Source organism: Tachypleus tridentatus, chromosome 2 (genome assembly GCF_004210375.1).
Source record: "Tachypleus tridentatus isolate NWPU-2018 chromosome 2, ASM421037v1, whole genome shotgun sequence".
Classification (NCBI taxonomy): Eukaryota; Metazoa; Arthropoda; class Merostomata; order Xiphosura; family Limulidae; genus Tachypleus; species Tachypleus tridentatus.
Window position 1 is genome coordinate 145,799,650 of NC_134826.1, and position 14,716 is coordinate 145,814,365.

General features: G+C 33.4%; 1 protein-coding gene across 2 annotated transcripts in view; it reads right to left on the reverse strand.

Annotated features, from left to right (window-relative positions):
• The window catches only part of LOC143245307 (retinoic acid receptor RXR-like), a 39,676-nt gene that overhangs the window by 4,358 nt on the left and 20,602 nt on the right, over window positions 1-14,716 (reverse strand). Inside the window, exons 4-7 of one of the 2 annotated variants that reach the window (XM_076491498.1) lie at window positions 13,120-13,277; window positions 11,085-11,215; window positions 5,985-6,111; window positions 3,265-3,489 (exon numbers count right to left, since the gene is read on the reverse strand). In XM_076491498.1, the coding sequence (XP_076347613.1) occupies window positions 3,265-3,489; window positions 5,985-6,111; window positions 11,085-11,215; window positions 13,120-13,277 (641 nt within the window). The remainder of the gene's footprint in view (window positions 1-3,264; window positions 3,490-5,984; window positions 6,112-11,084; window positions 11,216-13,119; window positions 13,278-14,716) is intronic. The other variant, XM_076491499.1, reaches the window with a different exon arrangement.

Genomic DNA, 14,716 nt, shown 5'->3' on the forward strand with positions numbered 1-14,716 from the left:
TAATGTCTCTTAACGATGAACATTATGTGTCAGTAGGGAGACTTGCATATTTATCCTGTTCCTTTCTCATCTTTAGTACCTGACTAACCTTACAGATAAGTTATTATATGTCTAAAGGAAAAACAGACAGGAACTACAAATTACAAAAAACAGACTTTTGAGACAGAAAACTGACCAAATATCCCAGTCACAATGGTTTTGAAAGATGGATATGCCACAGGAAACATGTTCAGGAACAAGTTAGCTGCTGCGACAAATTATGTGAAGTACTTCCATTAACATTCTATCACTAGAATAACAATACTGAAACCGTCCTGCCAATTCCTGGACAACAATACTGAAACTGCCATGCCAATTCCTGAACACTTATATGTGTTAGAACAGTTGGACTGAAAAGAATAAAAGTGGAAATCTGTCAGATTAAGAAATACCAAATATTACAGGATATAGAAATACCAAATATTACTGGATACAGAAATACCAAATATTACAGGATACAGAAATACCAAATATTACAGAATACAGAAATACCAAATATTACAGGATATAGAAATACCAAATATTACAGGATATAGAAATACCAAATATTACAGGATATAGAAATACCAAATATTACAGGATATAGAAATACCAAATATTACTGGATATAGAAATACCAAATATTACTGGATACAGAAATACCAAATATTACTGGATACAGAAATACCAAATATTACTGGATATAGAAATACCAAATATTACTGGATACAGAAATACCAAATATTACTGGATACAGAAATACCAAATATTACTGGATACAGAAATACCAAATATTACAGGATACAGAAATACCAAATATTACAGGATACAGAAATACCAAATATTACTGGATATAGAAATACCAAATATTACTGGATATAGAAATACCAAATATTACAGGATATAGAAATACCAAATATTACTGGATACAGAAATACCAAATATTACTGGATACAGAAATACCAAATATTACTGGATACAGAAATACCAAATATTACAGGATATAGAAATACCAAATATTACAGGATATAGAAATACCAAATATTACAGGATATAGAAATACCAAATATTACTGGATACAGAAATACCAAATATTACAGGATATAGAAATACCAAATATTACTGGATATAGAAATACCAAATATTACTGGATATAGAAATACCAAATATTACTGGATATAGAAATACCAAATATTACAGGGTATAGAAATACCAAATATTACTGGATACAGAAATACCAAATATTACTGGATACAGAAATACCAAATATTACAGGATACAGAAATACCAAATATTACAGGATACAGAAATACCAAATATTACAGGATACAGAAATACCAAATATTACAGGATATAGAAATACCAAATATTACTGGATATAGAAATACCAAATATTACTGGATATAGAAATACCAAATATTACTGGATATAGAAATACCAAATATTACTGGATATAGAAATACCAAATATTACAGGATATAGAAATACCAAATATTACTGGATATAGAAATACCAAATATTACTGGATACAGAAATACCAAATATTACAGGATATAGAAATACCAAATATTACTGGATATAGAAATACCAAATATTACTGGATACAGAAATACCAAATATTACAGGATACAGAAATACCAAATATTACAGGATACAGAAATACCAAATATTACTGGATACAGAAATACCAAATATTACTGGATACAGAAATACCAAATATTACTGGATACAGAAATACCAAATATTACTGGATACAGAAATACCAAATATTACTGGATACAGAAATACCAAATATTACTGGATATAGAAATACCAAATATTACTGGATACAGAAATACCAAATATTACTGGATACAGAAATACCAAATATTACTGGATATAGAAATACCAAATATTACTGGATACAGAAATACCAAATATTACAGGGTATAGAAATACCAAATATTACAGGGTATAGAAATACCAAATATTACAGGGTATAGAAATACCAAATATTACTGGATACAGAAATACCAAATATTACTGGATACAGAAATACCAAATATTACTGGATATAGAAATACCAAATATTACTGGATATAGAAATACCAAATACTACTGGATACAGAAATACCAAATATTACTGGATATAGAAATACCAAATATTACAGGATACAGAAATACCAAATATTACTGGATATAGAAATACCAAATATTACAGGATATAGAAATACCAAATATTACTGGATATAGAAATACCAAATATTACTGGATACAGAAATACCAAATATTACAGGATATAGAAATACCAAATATTACAGGATACAGAAATACCAAATATTACTGGATATAGAAAGTTTTGTGACAAAGATCTTTTTGTTCAAAAGTCAAAACTTATCGATCATGACAATTAGGACTCGTGCGAAATTAGTGAATGGGAGGTTGCCCCCTCCAAAAACACATTTATTATCTCTGACACTGTATATTAAAGTGTGATCCCTCCTGTAGATGTAATCATTATAGAATCACTGATGGAACACAGTTATTTGATGAAATAACTCTAACAGTTTGCAGCTCCGGAAAACTTGTGGAACTTCCTCAGACAGGTCATAAATCCCTTCACATGTTGAAGTGTATAATGATACTGTGAAAATATGAGCACTGCTTTGGTTAGAGGCACAAAATTAATCTCCACATAACCAACCCATGAACATGGTAATGCCATAAGTCACCTGGGTGCCTGAGAAGCAAGAAAAACATAACTTCTTACTAATTATAAAAATCAAAGTCCATTAGATGCATTGCCAAATCTAGTGTCAGACCAACAGGAAGATTCAAAAACTGAAAAATCCAATTCAAGAAAAATTTAAATAATAACTGAAATTTATTATTTATTAGCTAAAAACATTTATACCACCTTAGTTTTTAACATTAGAGAAACATTCAGTACCAAGAGCAGTAAGTGAATGAAACAACACATGGTTATGTAACTTGTGTTGAGGATAATTGTTTATTATACTGCAAATTGATATGATGTGCAAGTTTAACAACACTTTAAAAGTAAGAAAACAGGAGTACAATCACTAGTGCTGGTGCATCTTACTAGAATGAAGACAGGAAATACCTGAGACACAAAAGTGTCACTATACCACTCAGCAGCCCTTAGTTACTCTTTAGTAACATGAAAGTGAAGTGCAGTACTACAAATAAACTTATTCACTACTGAAAATTGAGTGATAAATTCATATTAGAAAAATGAAAACATACCTGGGTTGAAGAGAATTATGGCTCGAAGACATCCCAGTTCAATCTTGTTCATTTTCAGCTCTCTCATCTTGGCCACCAACTCATTCAAAACTCGATCAAAGATGGGACCTATACCAGCACTATGTGCACTGCTCTGATGAATAACTAATCCTGTACCAAGGACAATTCCATCTTTGAATTTGACAGAATTAAAGGAAAATGCAGCTATCAGGAGTTCATTCCAGCCTAGTGTACATATGAACAAAATAGGATATAATCTTTTTTGTAAATGCAATAAAATTACTATCTGTATTACAAATAAAAATAAGATAAATAAGTAGCAGTTAACTGGTTTTGTAATGATATTACACAAAATATAAACAAATGTCATCTTAGTTTTTATTTTCATTGTAGTATGTTAACAGTATACTTCTGAAAGGCAGAAAGAAATAGACACGACAGCTTCCTCACAAGAAGGCACTCAAAAGAGATAAGCAATAAACGCGACAGCTTCCTCACAAGAAGGCACTCAAAAGAGATAAGCAATAAATGCGACAGCTTTCTCACAAGGAGGCACTCAAAAGAGATAAGCAATAAACGCGACAGCTTCCTCACAAGAAAGCACTCAAAAGAGATAAGCAACAAATGTGACAGCTTCCTCACAAGAAGGCACTCAAAAGAGATAAGCAACAAACGCGACAGCTTCCTCACAAGAAGGCACTCAAAAGAGATAAGCAATAAATGCGACAGCTTTCTCACAAGAAAGCACTCAAAAGAGATAAGCAACAAACGCGACAGCTTCCTCACAAGAAGGCACTCAAAAGAGATAAGCAATAAACGCGACAGCTTCCTCACAAGAAGGCACTCAAAAGAGATAAGCAATAAACGCGACAGCTTCCTCACAAGAAGGCACTCAAAAGAGATAAGCAATAAACGCGACAGCTTCCTCACAAGAAAGCACTCAAAAAGAGATAAACAATAAACGCGACAGCTTCCTCACAAGAAGGCACTCAAAAAGAGATAAGCAATAAACGCGACAGCTTCCTCACAAGAAGGCACTCAAAAGAGATAAGCAATAAACGCGACAGCTTCCTCACAAGAAGGCACTCAAAAGAGATAAGCAATAAACGCGACAGCTTCCTCACAAGAAGGCACTCAAAAGAGATAAGCAATAAACGCAACAGCTTCCTCACAAGGCACTCAAAAGAGATAAGCAATAAACACAACAGCTTCCTCACAAGAAGGCACTCAAAAGAGATAAGCAATAAACACGACAGCTTCCTCACAAGAAGGCACTCAAAGGAGATAAGCAATAAACACGACAGCTTCCTCACAAGAAAGCACTCAAAAAGAGATAAACAATAAATCCGACAGCTTCCTCACAAAAAGGCACTCAAAAGAGATAAGCAATAAACACGAGCTTCCTCACAAAAGGCACTCAAAAGAGATAAGCAATTAACGCGACAGCTTCCTCACAAGAAGGCACTCAAAAGAGATAAGCAATTAACGTGACAGTTTCCTCACAGGAAGACACTGAAGACAGAAGTAATTAATGTAACAGCATCCTTACAGTGCAGATTTTTAATATCTAACTAGCCATGACAAGAAATATTACATATATTTTTTACAGTATTTTTATGAAGAATATTACTATGAAGAGAAAGATGGAAGTGGAATAAAATCTTATGGTGTCGAAATTAGAATATATTCCAATTATTTGACAATATAAGGTATCACTAACCAATCTCTAAGAAGCATTATTTTTCCTGAAAGTACCACTAAACACCAGTTTAAAAGAACTCCAAATTTTATCACCTTTAAGTAATCTGAGCATTTAGTTTTATTACATTTGTGTACATATTAACAAACAAATGTTTAGTAGTTACTATCTTCAGGTAGTATATTATTTAACCTTCTAAGAGGTACCAAACAGTTTTAAATGTATTAGTTTTAGGTAAAATTTAGGACAAAATTTATTATTTTTTATTGCAACATACAAGCATTTGATTTTTTAGGGGTACTCACTAATCTTAACATAACTTAATCTGTCTTCTTAAATTGTACCATATGCTTTTAAAATGGCCTTAAATAATTTTCAATTTAATCTATTATAATGTATAAAATTATGACCTATATTTCCAGAATGTATCTTTATTAACTTCATATTTTACCACAATAGTTTCCAACGAAGTTGTAATGATGAATTATTCAACTAATAAAGTAATAGGTCATTACTGTATTAATCTTAACAGAAATGTCTCTTAACAAGCTTCATTTTGTATTAATAATAACAATAATAATAATTTCCAGCTTATAATTCAAAGGTACTTACCACTTTTCTGTTACACTACCTAATATCTTAAAAGGTACCTACAAGTCTAAGTAACAGTAAGTATATAATTATCAAGAGGGTTTTTTTTGTTTTTGAATTTCGTGCAAAGCTACACGAGGGTTATCTGCACTATCCGTCCCTAATTTAGCAGTGTAAATCTAGAGGGAAGGTAGCTAGTCATCACCACCCACCGCCAAATCTTGGGCTACTATTTTACCAACAAATAGTGAGACTGACTACATTATAATGCTCCCACAGCTGATAAGGGCAAGCATGTTTGGTGCGACGGGATGTCGAACTTGTGACCCTCGCATTACAACTTGAACACCTTAACCTACTTGGCCATGCTGGGCCTTTATCAAGGGGTACTTATTATTCTAAAATATCAGCATCTGGTATTAGTACTTACCAGTCTTAAGTAAAACCACCTGGTCTTCAATAGGTAAATCACTAAAGTGTGGTATGTGTTTAGCCCAGTTCACTAACTGATACAACTGTCTGTCAGCTGCTTTACACATGTTAGCAACTGGTTCTTTCTGAAAAATCAAAAACAATTATTTTTTTTGTAGATGTACATTCAAACTTTATTCGCATTTTGTTTTTCGCTGACTACAAAACATAACCTTCAAGTTTTATGGTGACAAGTAACCCACTTGAAGTAAAAATGTATTCTCAGAATGACTCGTATGGATATTAAAATTAAAGTACAGAAGATCAAAACGTTCTTCTGTACTTTAGTTTTAATACCTATACCAGCCATCTTGAGAATACATTTTAACCTAAGATTTTGTACTATCTTTAGTTTGAAAAAATGAAAGTTTTTCTCTGATAATTGCTTCAAAGAACGTTGTTTCAATGCACAGAATGACTTCACACACCCTTCTAATGTACAGTTGCTAATAACAATTTTGTCTAAACAACGAATCACCTAATGTATAAATCACCATTTTGTTTTAAACCTATGTTGTTTCTTTCACTTTGATTTCATAGTTTACAGCCTAAGGTTTATATCTCAGTGACTTTATATGAAGCAACAATATTGTACCTTAATTTTAATTATCTCAATACAATTGCATGAGATAAAGTAAAGAACTAACAAGTTTTATTGTTGTTAGTTTAGTTCTTAATAATCTAATTTCTCATGCAATTTTATTATATTTCAAATAATAACTAATGGTAAAACAAATAAATGTTAAAATTATGTGATTAATATATTTCTAAATTACAGAAAACTAATAAACTGGATTTATTATTAATTCCAGAAAGAAAGATGTTTCAAAAGAAAAAAAACAACACAAGTTTATCTTCAGCAACCTTGTTTTGGTTAATGTTACATGCTTAAAAATCTCACACTGCTTTTAAATAAAGTTGGCACACAGCTACTGCTAATATACAGAGAATAACTCCTCCTGAAACCATGATCTTTCTTTGGAGAAGTAGATGTGGGATGTCAGATGATCATTGTTATAAATGCATATTTCTTGAAAGTTTTTTTTGTTTGGAAACTCAATAGATGAAACATTAGATCATTCTAATAACTAGGATTGATTCCTTTTCTAATTTATTAAGTTAAAAATGATGCTGAAAAATACAAAACTCAAAATAATGGCTGCATTACACAGCAACTTCAAGGGTAATTTTTGATGCAATGATATGTGTCACACAACGTAACATTAAAGGACAGCAAGTAACATTTTGCTCCCTCTAGGAAGTCCTATCACTAAATCAAACTAAATTTTAACAAAACAAAAGCCAAAAGAGAGAAGGAACCTCAAAGCCAACCCTTATCATTCAAATGTTTATTACGCTTTTCCTTAAATGTCTTCACATTAACTATGTCCAACATATTTGAAGGTAACCTGTTCCAAATGATAACCACTCTGCTATAAAAATAAAGCTGTTTTAGATGAAATGACTTCTTTCCTGACAACATTCCCTAGTTTCACTATTCTCATCATAAAATACAAAATTTTATGAATCAACACTATTAATTCTCTTAAGAATCTTAAACATCTCAGTCAGATTCCCTCTAACTATTTTCTAAGAGGAAAATAAGTTCAGAAATCTTAACTAATCCTTAGATGATAGCATTTCCATCCCAAGTAACATTCTAGCAGTCCATCTCTGAACCATTTCCAACAATTCAATGCTCTTCATTAGGTAAGGAACTCATGAATGAACACACAAACACACACACACTACTAACAACAATATTTAGCTGGTGTCATGGGGTTCATCATGCAACCACGTCAATAAGGTGTTCCTATCTTTAATTATATTTTAATTTTCAATATAAATTATGGATCTTTTCAATGCTTTTCCTAAAACTTTTGTTAAACATTATAATATTCCTATAATATCATATATAAACACATTTCTGATAGGTACTTATCTACTCTCTTATGTATAGCTGTTCTCCTGCAGTGGTGCCCGTAAATGCAGAACTGTTTTAATGCATGGATGCCACAAGTCTCTAACTCCCACTCCATTGGAATTGGCTGATTCCAGAGAGTCTTTCACAAAAATCATCATTCGTCAACCCTCCACCAATAGGAGTAAAACATTCTGTCATGATGCATACGACTACATCTGTTCAATTCTACCAAACTATCACTTTGAGTTTAGGAAAGAAAAAGAGAATGCCAGTTTCCAGTGGGAAAGAAGAATGGGAAGTGTGATAGTATAGGAAAATTATAATTTCCAGTAAGGTATATTGCCTTCTCTCACATAAATAGCTAGAATACCACACTGAATAAGTGGAAAGACTGTTGCAAGGAAAAGACAGAGGTATCTTTGGAAAGTATCTGAAGAACAGTCCCAAAGAGGAATAGTCACTTTCTAAGATCCAACATGGAGGATTGCAACACTTCTGAAAGAAATAAACTTTTTGCACATCACGGAAATATGTTTTACATATGGTTGGAAAACAGAGAAGCACATCCAAGTAGGAAATAACTAAGGTCCGATAGTGATTGGAACCATATAATATTCATTCAATTTTATCTCAAACATTATAAAAGTATGTAAAATTAATAGGATATGTCCTAGGTGAAGACAGATCACACATGGCAAGCCAACTACATCCAAAACCCATGTTGCTGGGAACCAATGTCCATGTGAGGGTAGGATGTAGACCATATTGTTGGTAAGTCAGCTAGAATTCAAAACCTGGCTACCAGGTATTGACATTAATGTGGGGGGTAGGAAAAAGGATCATGCTGACTACAAGTCGACTGAAATCCCAAACATGGGCCATCTGGAACTGACATCCATGTGAAGGTAGAAAAGATAATCATACTGGTAGCATGTCAACCATATTTCAAAACCCAGCCATGTGAAGAAAAAAAATTAATCCCATCTTAGAAATTACACTATTAAAATCATGAAAAGAATACAAACAGAGAAACATTTGAACATAAATACAGCCAAACAAGAAGTGATTAATCAATAGAATTGAACAGAGAAAGTTCATAGAATCATGAAATTATGATACACTCTTATTGGTGAAGGGTTGACGTACTATAATTTGCACTGGAATTGGTCAATTACAACACAGTGAAGATAAAAGGCTTTTGGCATGTGTAACAAACGTTTTTGCATGTAGAGAGCAATACTGAATGAAAATAGCTATTTATGCGAGATGAGGTAATGTAGTGTATCGGAATTTATGTTTCTGCTTTAATATACTCTTCAAAAAAAGAAACGCAAAAGGCAAAATTTGAGACAAATTGTTAACAAGTTTATACCGGGTAGTTCTGTATGACATGTGTGAAACTTTGCACATTCACTGCTGAACGTCCAAAGTCTGCAAAGGCAAAGTCCACGCTCACTAGTTGAAGTTTAACGTCACTCAACGTCAATAACGAGTATGTCCCCCGTGAGCATCAATAACTGCTTGGCATCTCCTGCCCATGGAAGCGATGAGATGATGAATCACAACCTGTGGAATGGCTGTCCACTCAGCCTGCAAAGCTGCTGCAAGCTGAGGTTGAGTCCGCGGTTGAGGTTATCGCCGTCGCAGACGTCGCTCCAACTCGTCCCAAAGATGTTTGATAGATGTTTGAAACATGCTGAAATATATCAACCTAATAACCCGTGCATAGTTAGTACTTTTGCTAGTATTTGTTTTACGTGTGTGGCTAAATATACTCTTCAAAAAAAAGAAATGCAAAAGGGATATTTTTGTTATTTTAAAGAGAAATACATGTAATAACGTTACAAGCTCAGAGTATGTGATGTTACACGTGTTAAGGCACTGATTGTCAGACCAAAATGACAATAAAAGTTGTGCACTTTGAAAACGGAGGAAAACATCGGATTTTTCGCCGAAATGCATTCATGTCCAATAAATTTGTTTGAGAGATCTGCATGTTCTGCAAGTGCAACATGTGCAAAATCCCTATAAAAGTGACGGGTTCTCAGTTTCCATAGCTCAGTGTTAAGCCACCGACACGCAATACAGTTACACCAAGACTGACAGAAGCACAACGCAACAACGCCATTGGTTGCTTGGAAGCAGGCAAATCTCAATCAGATGTTGCCAGAGCTGTGAATGTCCACCCAAGCACCATCACAAGGCTATGGAATTGTCACCAACAACATGGATCAACTCAAGACCGTCCACAATCTGGCAGACCTCGTGTGACCACGCCCGCACAAGATTGCTACATCCGGTTATGTCACCTTCGGGATAGGACCACCACTGCGACGTCCACTGCTTTAACCATACCAGGGCTGCGTAGGATTTCCGATCAGATTGTATGCAACCGTCGATGAGATTCTTAGGCCCCACATGCAACCCATCATGGTGAACGTCAACTACGTTTTTCAACATGACAATGCCCGTCCTCACACAGCCCGACTCACCACTGTCTTCTTGAGACACCACAACATCAACGTTCTTCCCTGGCTCTCCAGATCACGAGATATAAACCCCATCGAACATCTTTAGGACGAGTTGGACCGACATCTGCAACGGTGACAACCTCAACCGCAGACTCTACCTCAGCTTGCAGCAGCTTTGCAGGCTGAGTGGACAGCCATTCCACAGGATGTGATTCGTCATCTCATCGCTTCCATGGGCAGGAGATGCCAAGCAGTTATTGATGCTCACAGGGGGCATACTCATTATTGACGTTGAGTGACGTTCAACTAGTGAGCGTGGACTTCGCCTTTGCAGACTTTGGACGTTCAGCAGTGAATGTGCAAAGTTTCACACATGTCATACAGAACTACCCGGTATAAACTTGTTAACAATTTGTCTCAAATTTTGCCTTTTGCGTTTCTTTTTTTGAAGAGTATATATAAGGTATAATATTTAATGACTACTCAATACATAAAGTTTTATGCACTTACCAAATTAAAACTTGTACAACCTTTCAGACTTATTAAAAAAAAATTACATTACATATACGATGCTTCAATTTTAAATATTGTCAGCTTAAATAAATTCACAGATCGTGCATGTCAGATTACATTATGTTTAACAAATGAATCTATTTGTACTCACACTCATGTCAAGTTCTTCATTCTTAACTACGAGAAGTTCAGCTTCTAATGTTCCTTCCAGAGCCAAGTCCGAAACAGAACCAGAAGTACTCTCTACTGTGTTTTTCATACACCGTCGTTCCTCTTGAACAGCTATTAGATGTAAAAACGAATAACAAAGAGCCATATGTCAATCTCTGTCATGATTGGTCGCCTGTAGGTTTACCCAAGTCTAAGAACAATTAGTTAACTTTTCAAGGATTAGATAATAATTACTAACTATTTTTATTCTACGTTTAAAGGAAATGTCTGTATTCATAATTCTTTTCACAATTTCCCTGAAGATGGCAGCACTCTAACAGCCAAAATACTGGGTAAAAACAGTAGTTTTTAGTTGCAGAAATAAAAGTTAATAGTTAACAGTTAGATGAGAAATATACAAGCTATTAACCATGACAACAATTGACATCTGTCCACCACAACCTTAAGGTCAGTAATCACTCAACCATTTATTTAAATATCTACATCTGTAAAGAATGATAAATGATAGTTAATTTACTACAATATTTTTGAAACACAAAGACTACTTGTATATTTTATAGTTATATGTCAAATAATGAACTATATATTTCAACTAGTCAGTTTTGGTTTAATCTTTCTATTAATAATCAGTGTTCATGTTCTTTTATATTTGTTTTATAGCTAAGAACTAGTTTTCTTGGCTTAATGGTAAGAGCTTCATAGCATTATAAGGTGGATTTCTACCCAGAAAAAATTGGAATTTCACACAATATCACACGTGTTTAGGTGGTTGGGTAACACTGCTGGTGTTGTGTGTTCTTCTATTCAACCTCAGAGCTTTTCTATTAACTAACCATGCATTTATTTATAGATCAGGTTTCACTTGTGTTTTATTTTGTGTACATTGCTAACTACTGGAAAATTCTAAAATTTTAGAATTTATTGCTCAGACAGGAGTTTGGAAATGCAAGTCCACAGAACTTGTGTTCAGTAAGCCATGTGTTTAGCTACATAACAGTTATTAATGTAATAAAAGTAAAGAAAACTTTGGTAACTCTGTAACAAAGAACAAGAAATACAGTAAAGAGTCATGCTATATTGTTAAATAAACACAATTTTCATAAACAAGTAAACAAACTACTGAGGTAAAGAAAATAAATGACAAATCAATAAATCAATCGCACTCTAACTATGCTATCAACACCAAAACTTCACAAAATGTTGCATCAAAATTGGTTCTGTGATAATGTTACAAACAGTACAATACACTGTAATAAATACTATTTTATATGCTATAATCCCATTTATTCCTATTAACACACAATAACTCAATTATAACTGCAATGTTCAAAATTAAAAGTACTGTTATTGTGAAGTCTTATAATGCACACTAGCTTCAAAAACTGTGTTGCCAAATTAAACTTTATACATTGCATAACTATTTAAAACTGATACTAAAAATTTTGTTTGTTTTACTTTTGTGCAAAGCTACATGAGGGCTATCTCCACTAACCATCCTTAATTTAGCAGTATAAGACTGGAGGTAAGGCACCTAGTCATCACCACCCACCACCAACTCTTTTACCAACAAATAGTGGGATCAACCATCACATTACAATGCCCTCACGGCTGAAAGAGCAAGCATGTTTGATGTGATGGGAATTCAAACCTGTGACCTCAGATCACGAGTCAAGTGTCTTAACCACCACCTAGCCATGCCAAGCTGAAACTAAAAATATGTGCATGTTTAAAAGGGAAAATTACTGTACTGAAGTTTTAAATTATAATTTTATCCAAAAAGCAGCATATTAACTTGTTTTTGTTCGTTTAATAATAATGAAATATGGATACTTCCACAGAAGTACCTATAACTGGTTCACAATTTTTATAGACTGACACTCTTGTGTTGCAACTAGAAGTTTCACAAAATATACAGTTTAAAAAGGTATTATTCTACTGTTTCAGTGTTACTAGTATAAATGTACTTCACATCTCTTAAATACATTACTATCAAGTCTTGTATGACTCAAGTATACCTTCACGTTTCATGCCCAGGAGAAGACATTTTTGGTACCGACAATACTGACATCTATTTCTCTTGCGTTTGTCGATGATACAGTTTCCGTCTTCCCTACAAGTGTACACAAGGTTCTTTCGTACAGTGCGTTTGAAAAATCCTTTACAGCCTTCACAACTGTTAAAAGAATTTATGAAAATAAATTAGAAAAAAATATCTTTGCATCACAATATTTACTTCACAAAATGCTGAAATATAGATTAAAAATATTTATATTGCCACATTAGGAAAACACAGACAGAAATACAATAAAGGTAGCAATTAGCTCCTGCCCCAAATGCAGATTAAATGAAACATCGTAAATATATGATAAAGATATGTGGTTAAAGAATTGTTTTAACCCATCACCTCATTTCAATTTTGTACCCTAAAACATGATTATTTTGCTGTGTTTGATAAAATCACACCTTATTTACATCAAGGCTAATTATAATACAAAATTTCAATACAGTTGTCCATCCAGAACCATGTGCACCGAGTAAGATGACTTTTCTGTGTCCAATTTAACTTATTTGGTCATTTTACAAATGGAATGGTATTTATATTTAAATATTCATTATGAATTCCTACTGAAGGATTTGTATCACAGATAACATTCATTACAAGTAATTTGGTGACAGGGTTAATATATATAATCTTTAGAACAAGCTAATGAAATGCCCATTAAAACCACTGTATTTCTTATAGAATATATTTAAATAAAATACTCAAGAAATCTCTTCAAACATTATAGATAGTTTAGTTCCAAGTCTCCTTTGTCCACTTGATATCAGTAGCAGCTTACCTGATAATGAGGAAAAGTTGTCATGCAATATTTTAAACCAACCTAACAGAGAACACTAAAACAAAAACTTACTTTAAGAATCTGAACTTATTTATATGTGAACCCAAGTTGTCTTTCAAAGTTGCAGATGCACTGTTAATGCTCCTGTACTGGAGCAATCTTCATCATTCTTCTAAAAGTAAACCTCATGAACAGCCTCCATATAAAGATAAACAATCACAATTATCATCCATGTCACTGCACCTCGCTTAACGTGACCCATGTTTAACTGTTAAAATCTTTAGAAACATTGATTGCTCACATAAGCATTAACTTTGAACCTTGTCTGATCACCACAGCCTTGTGAAGCTTGAATGATTCTCCTGGTTGCAAAATGTTCTTAAAATGAGTTTTATTAATTATTCTGATTATTAACTGTATAGCTGGCCTCAAAATCTTTAAGCTCAGGGAAGAAAGTGTTGTCTTTTTCATCATAGCACAGACAAACTGATGATATAAAAGAAAAAGAGTCAATAAAAACAGCTGTTGTACTTCACGCCACGAGATAGATATTCCCAGAAATCCACTTCAACTGATTTTTGGAACCAGGTTGTTTCTCACACCACAACACACAAAACATTCCAAGTTCCTCCTGTTGAACAAACTAGATGACAAGGCAACTGACATGTGTCCACAGATGACTTTAAATAATATCCTTTCTCTTTGAATGACATTAAGAAAAAGGAACACATAACATAACATTCAGAATATATACATCTACTAACTACAAAGA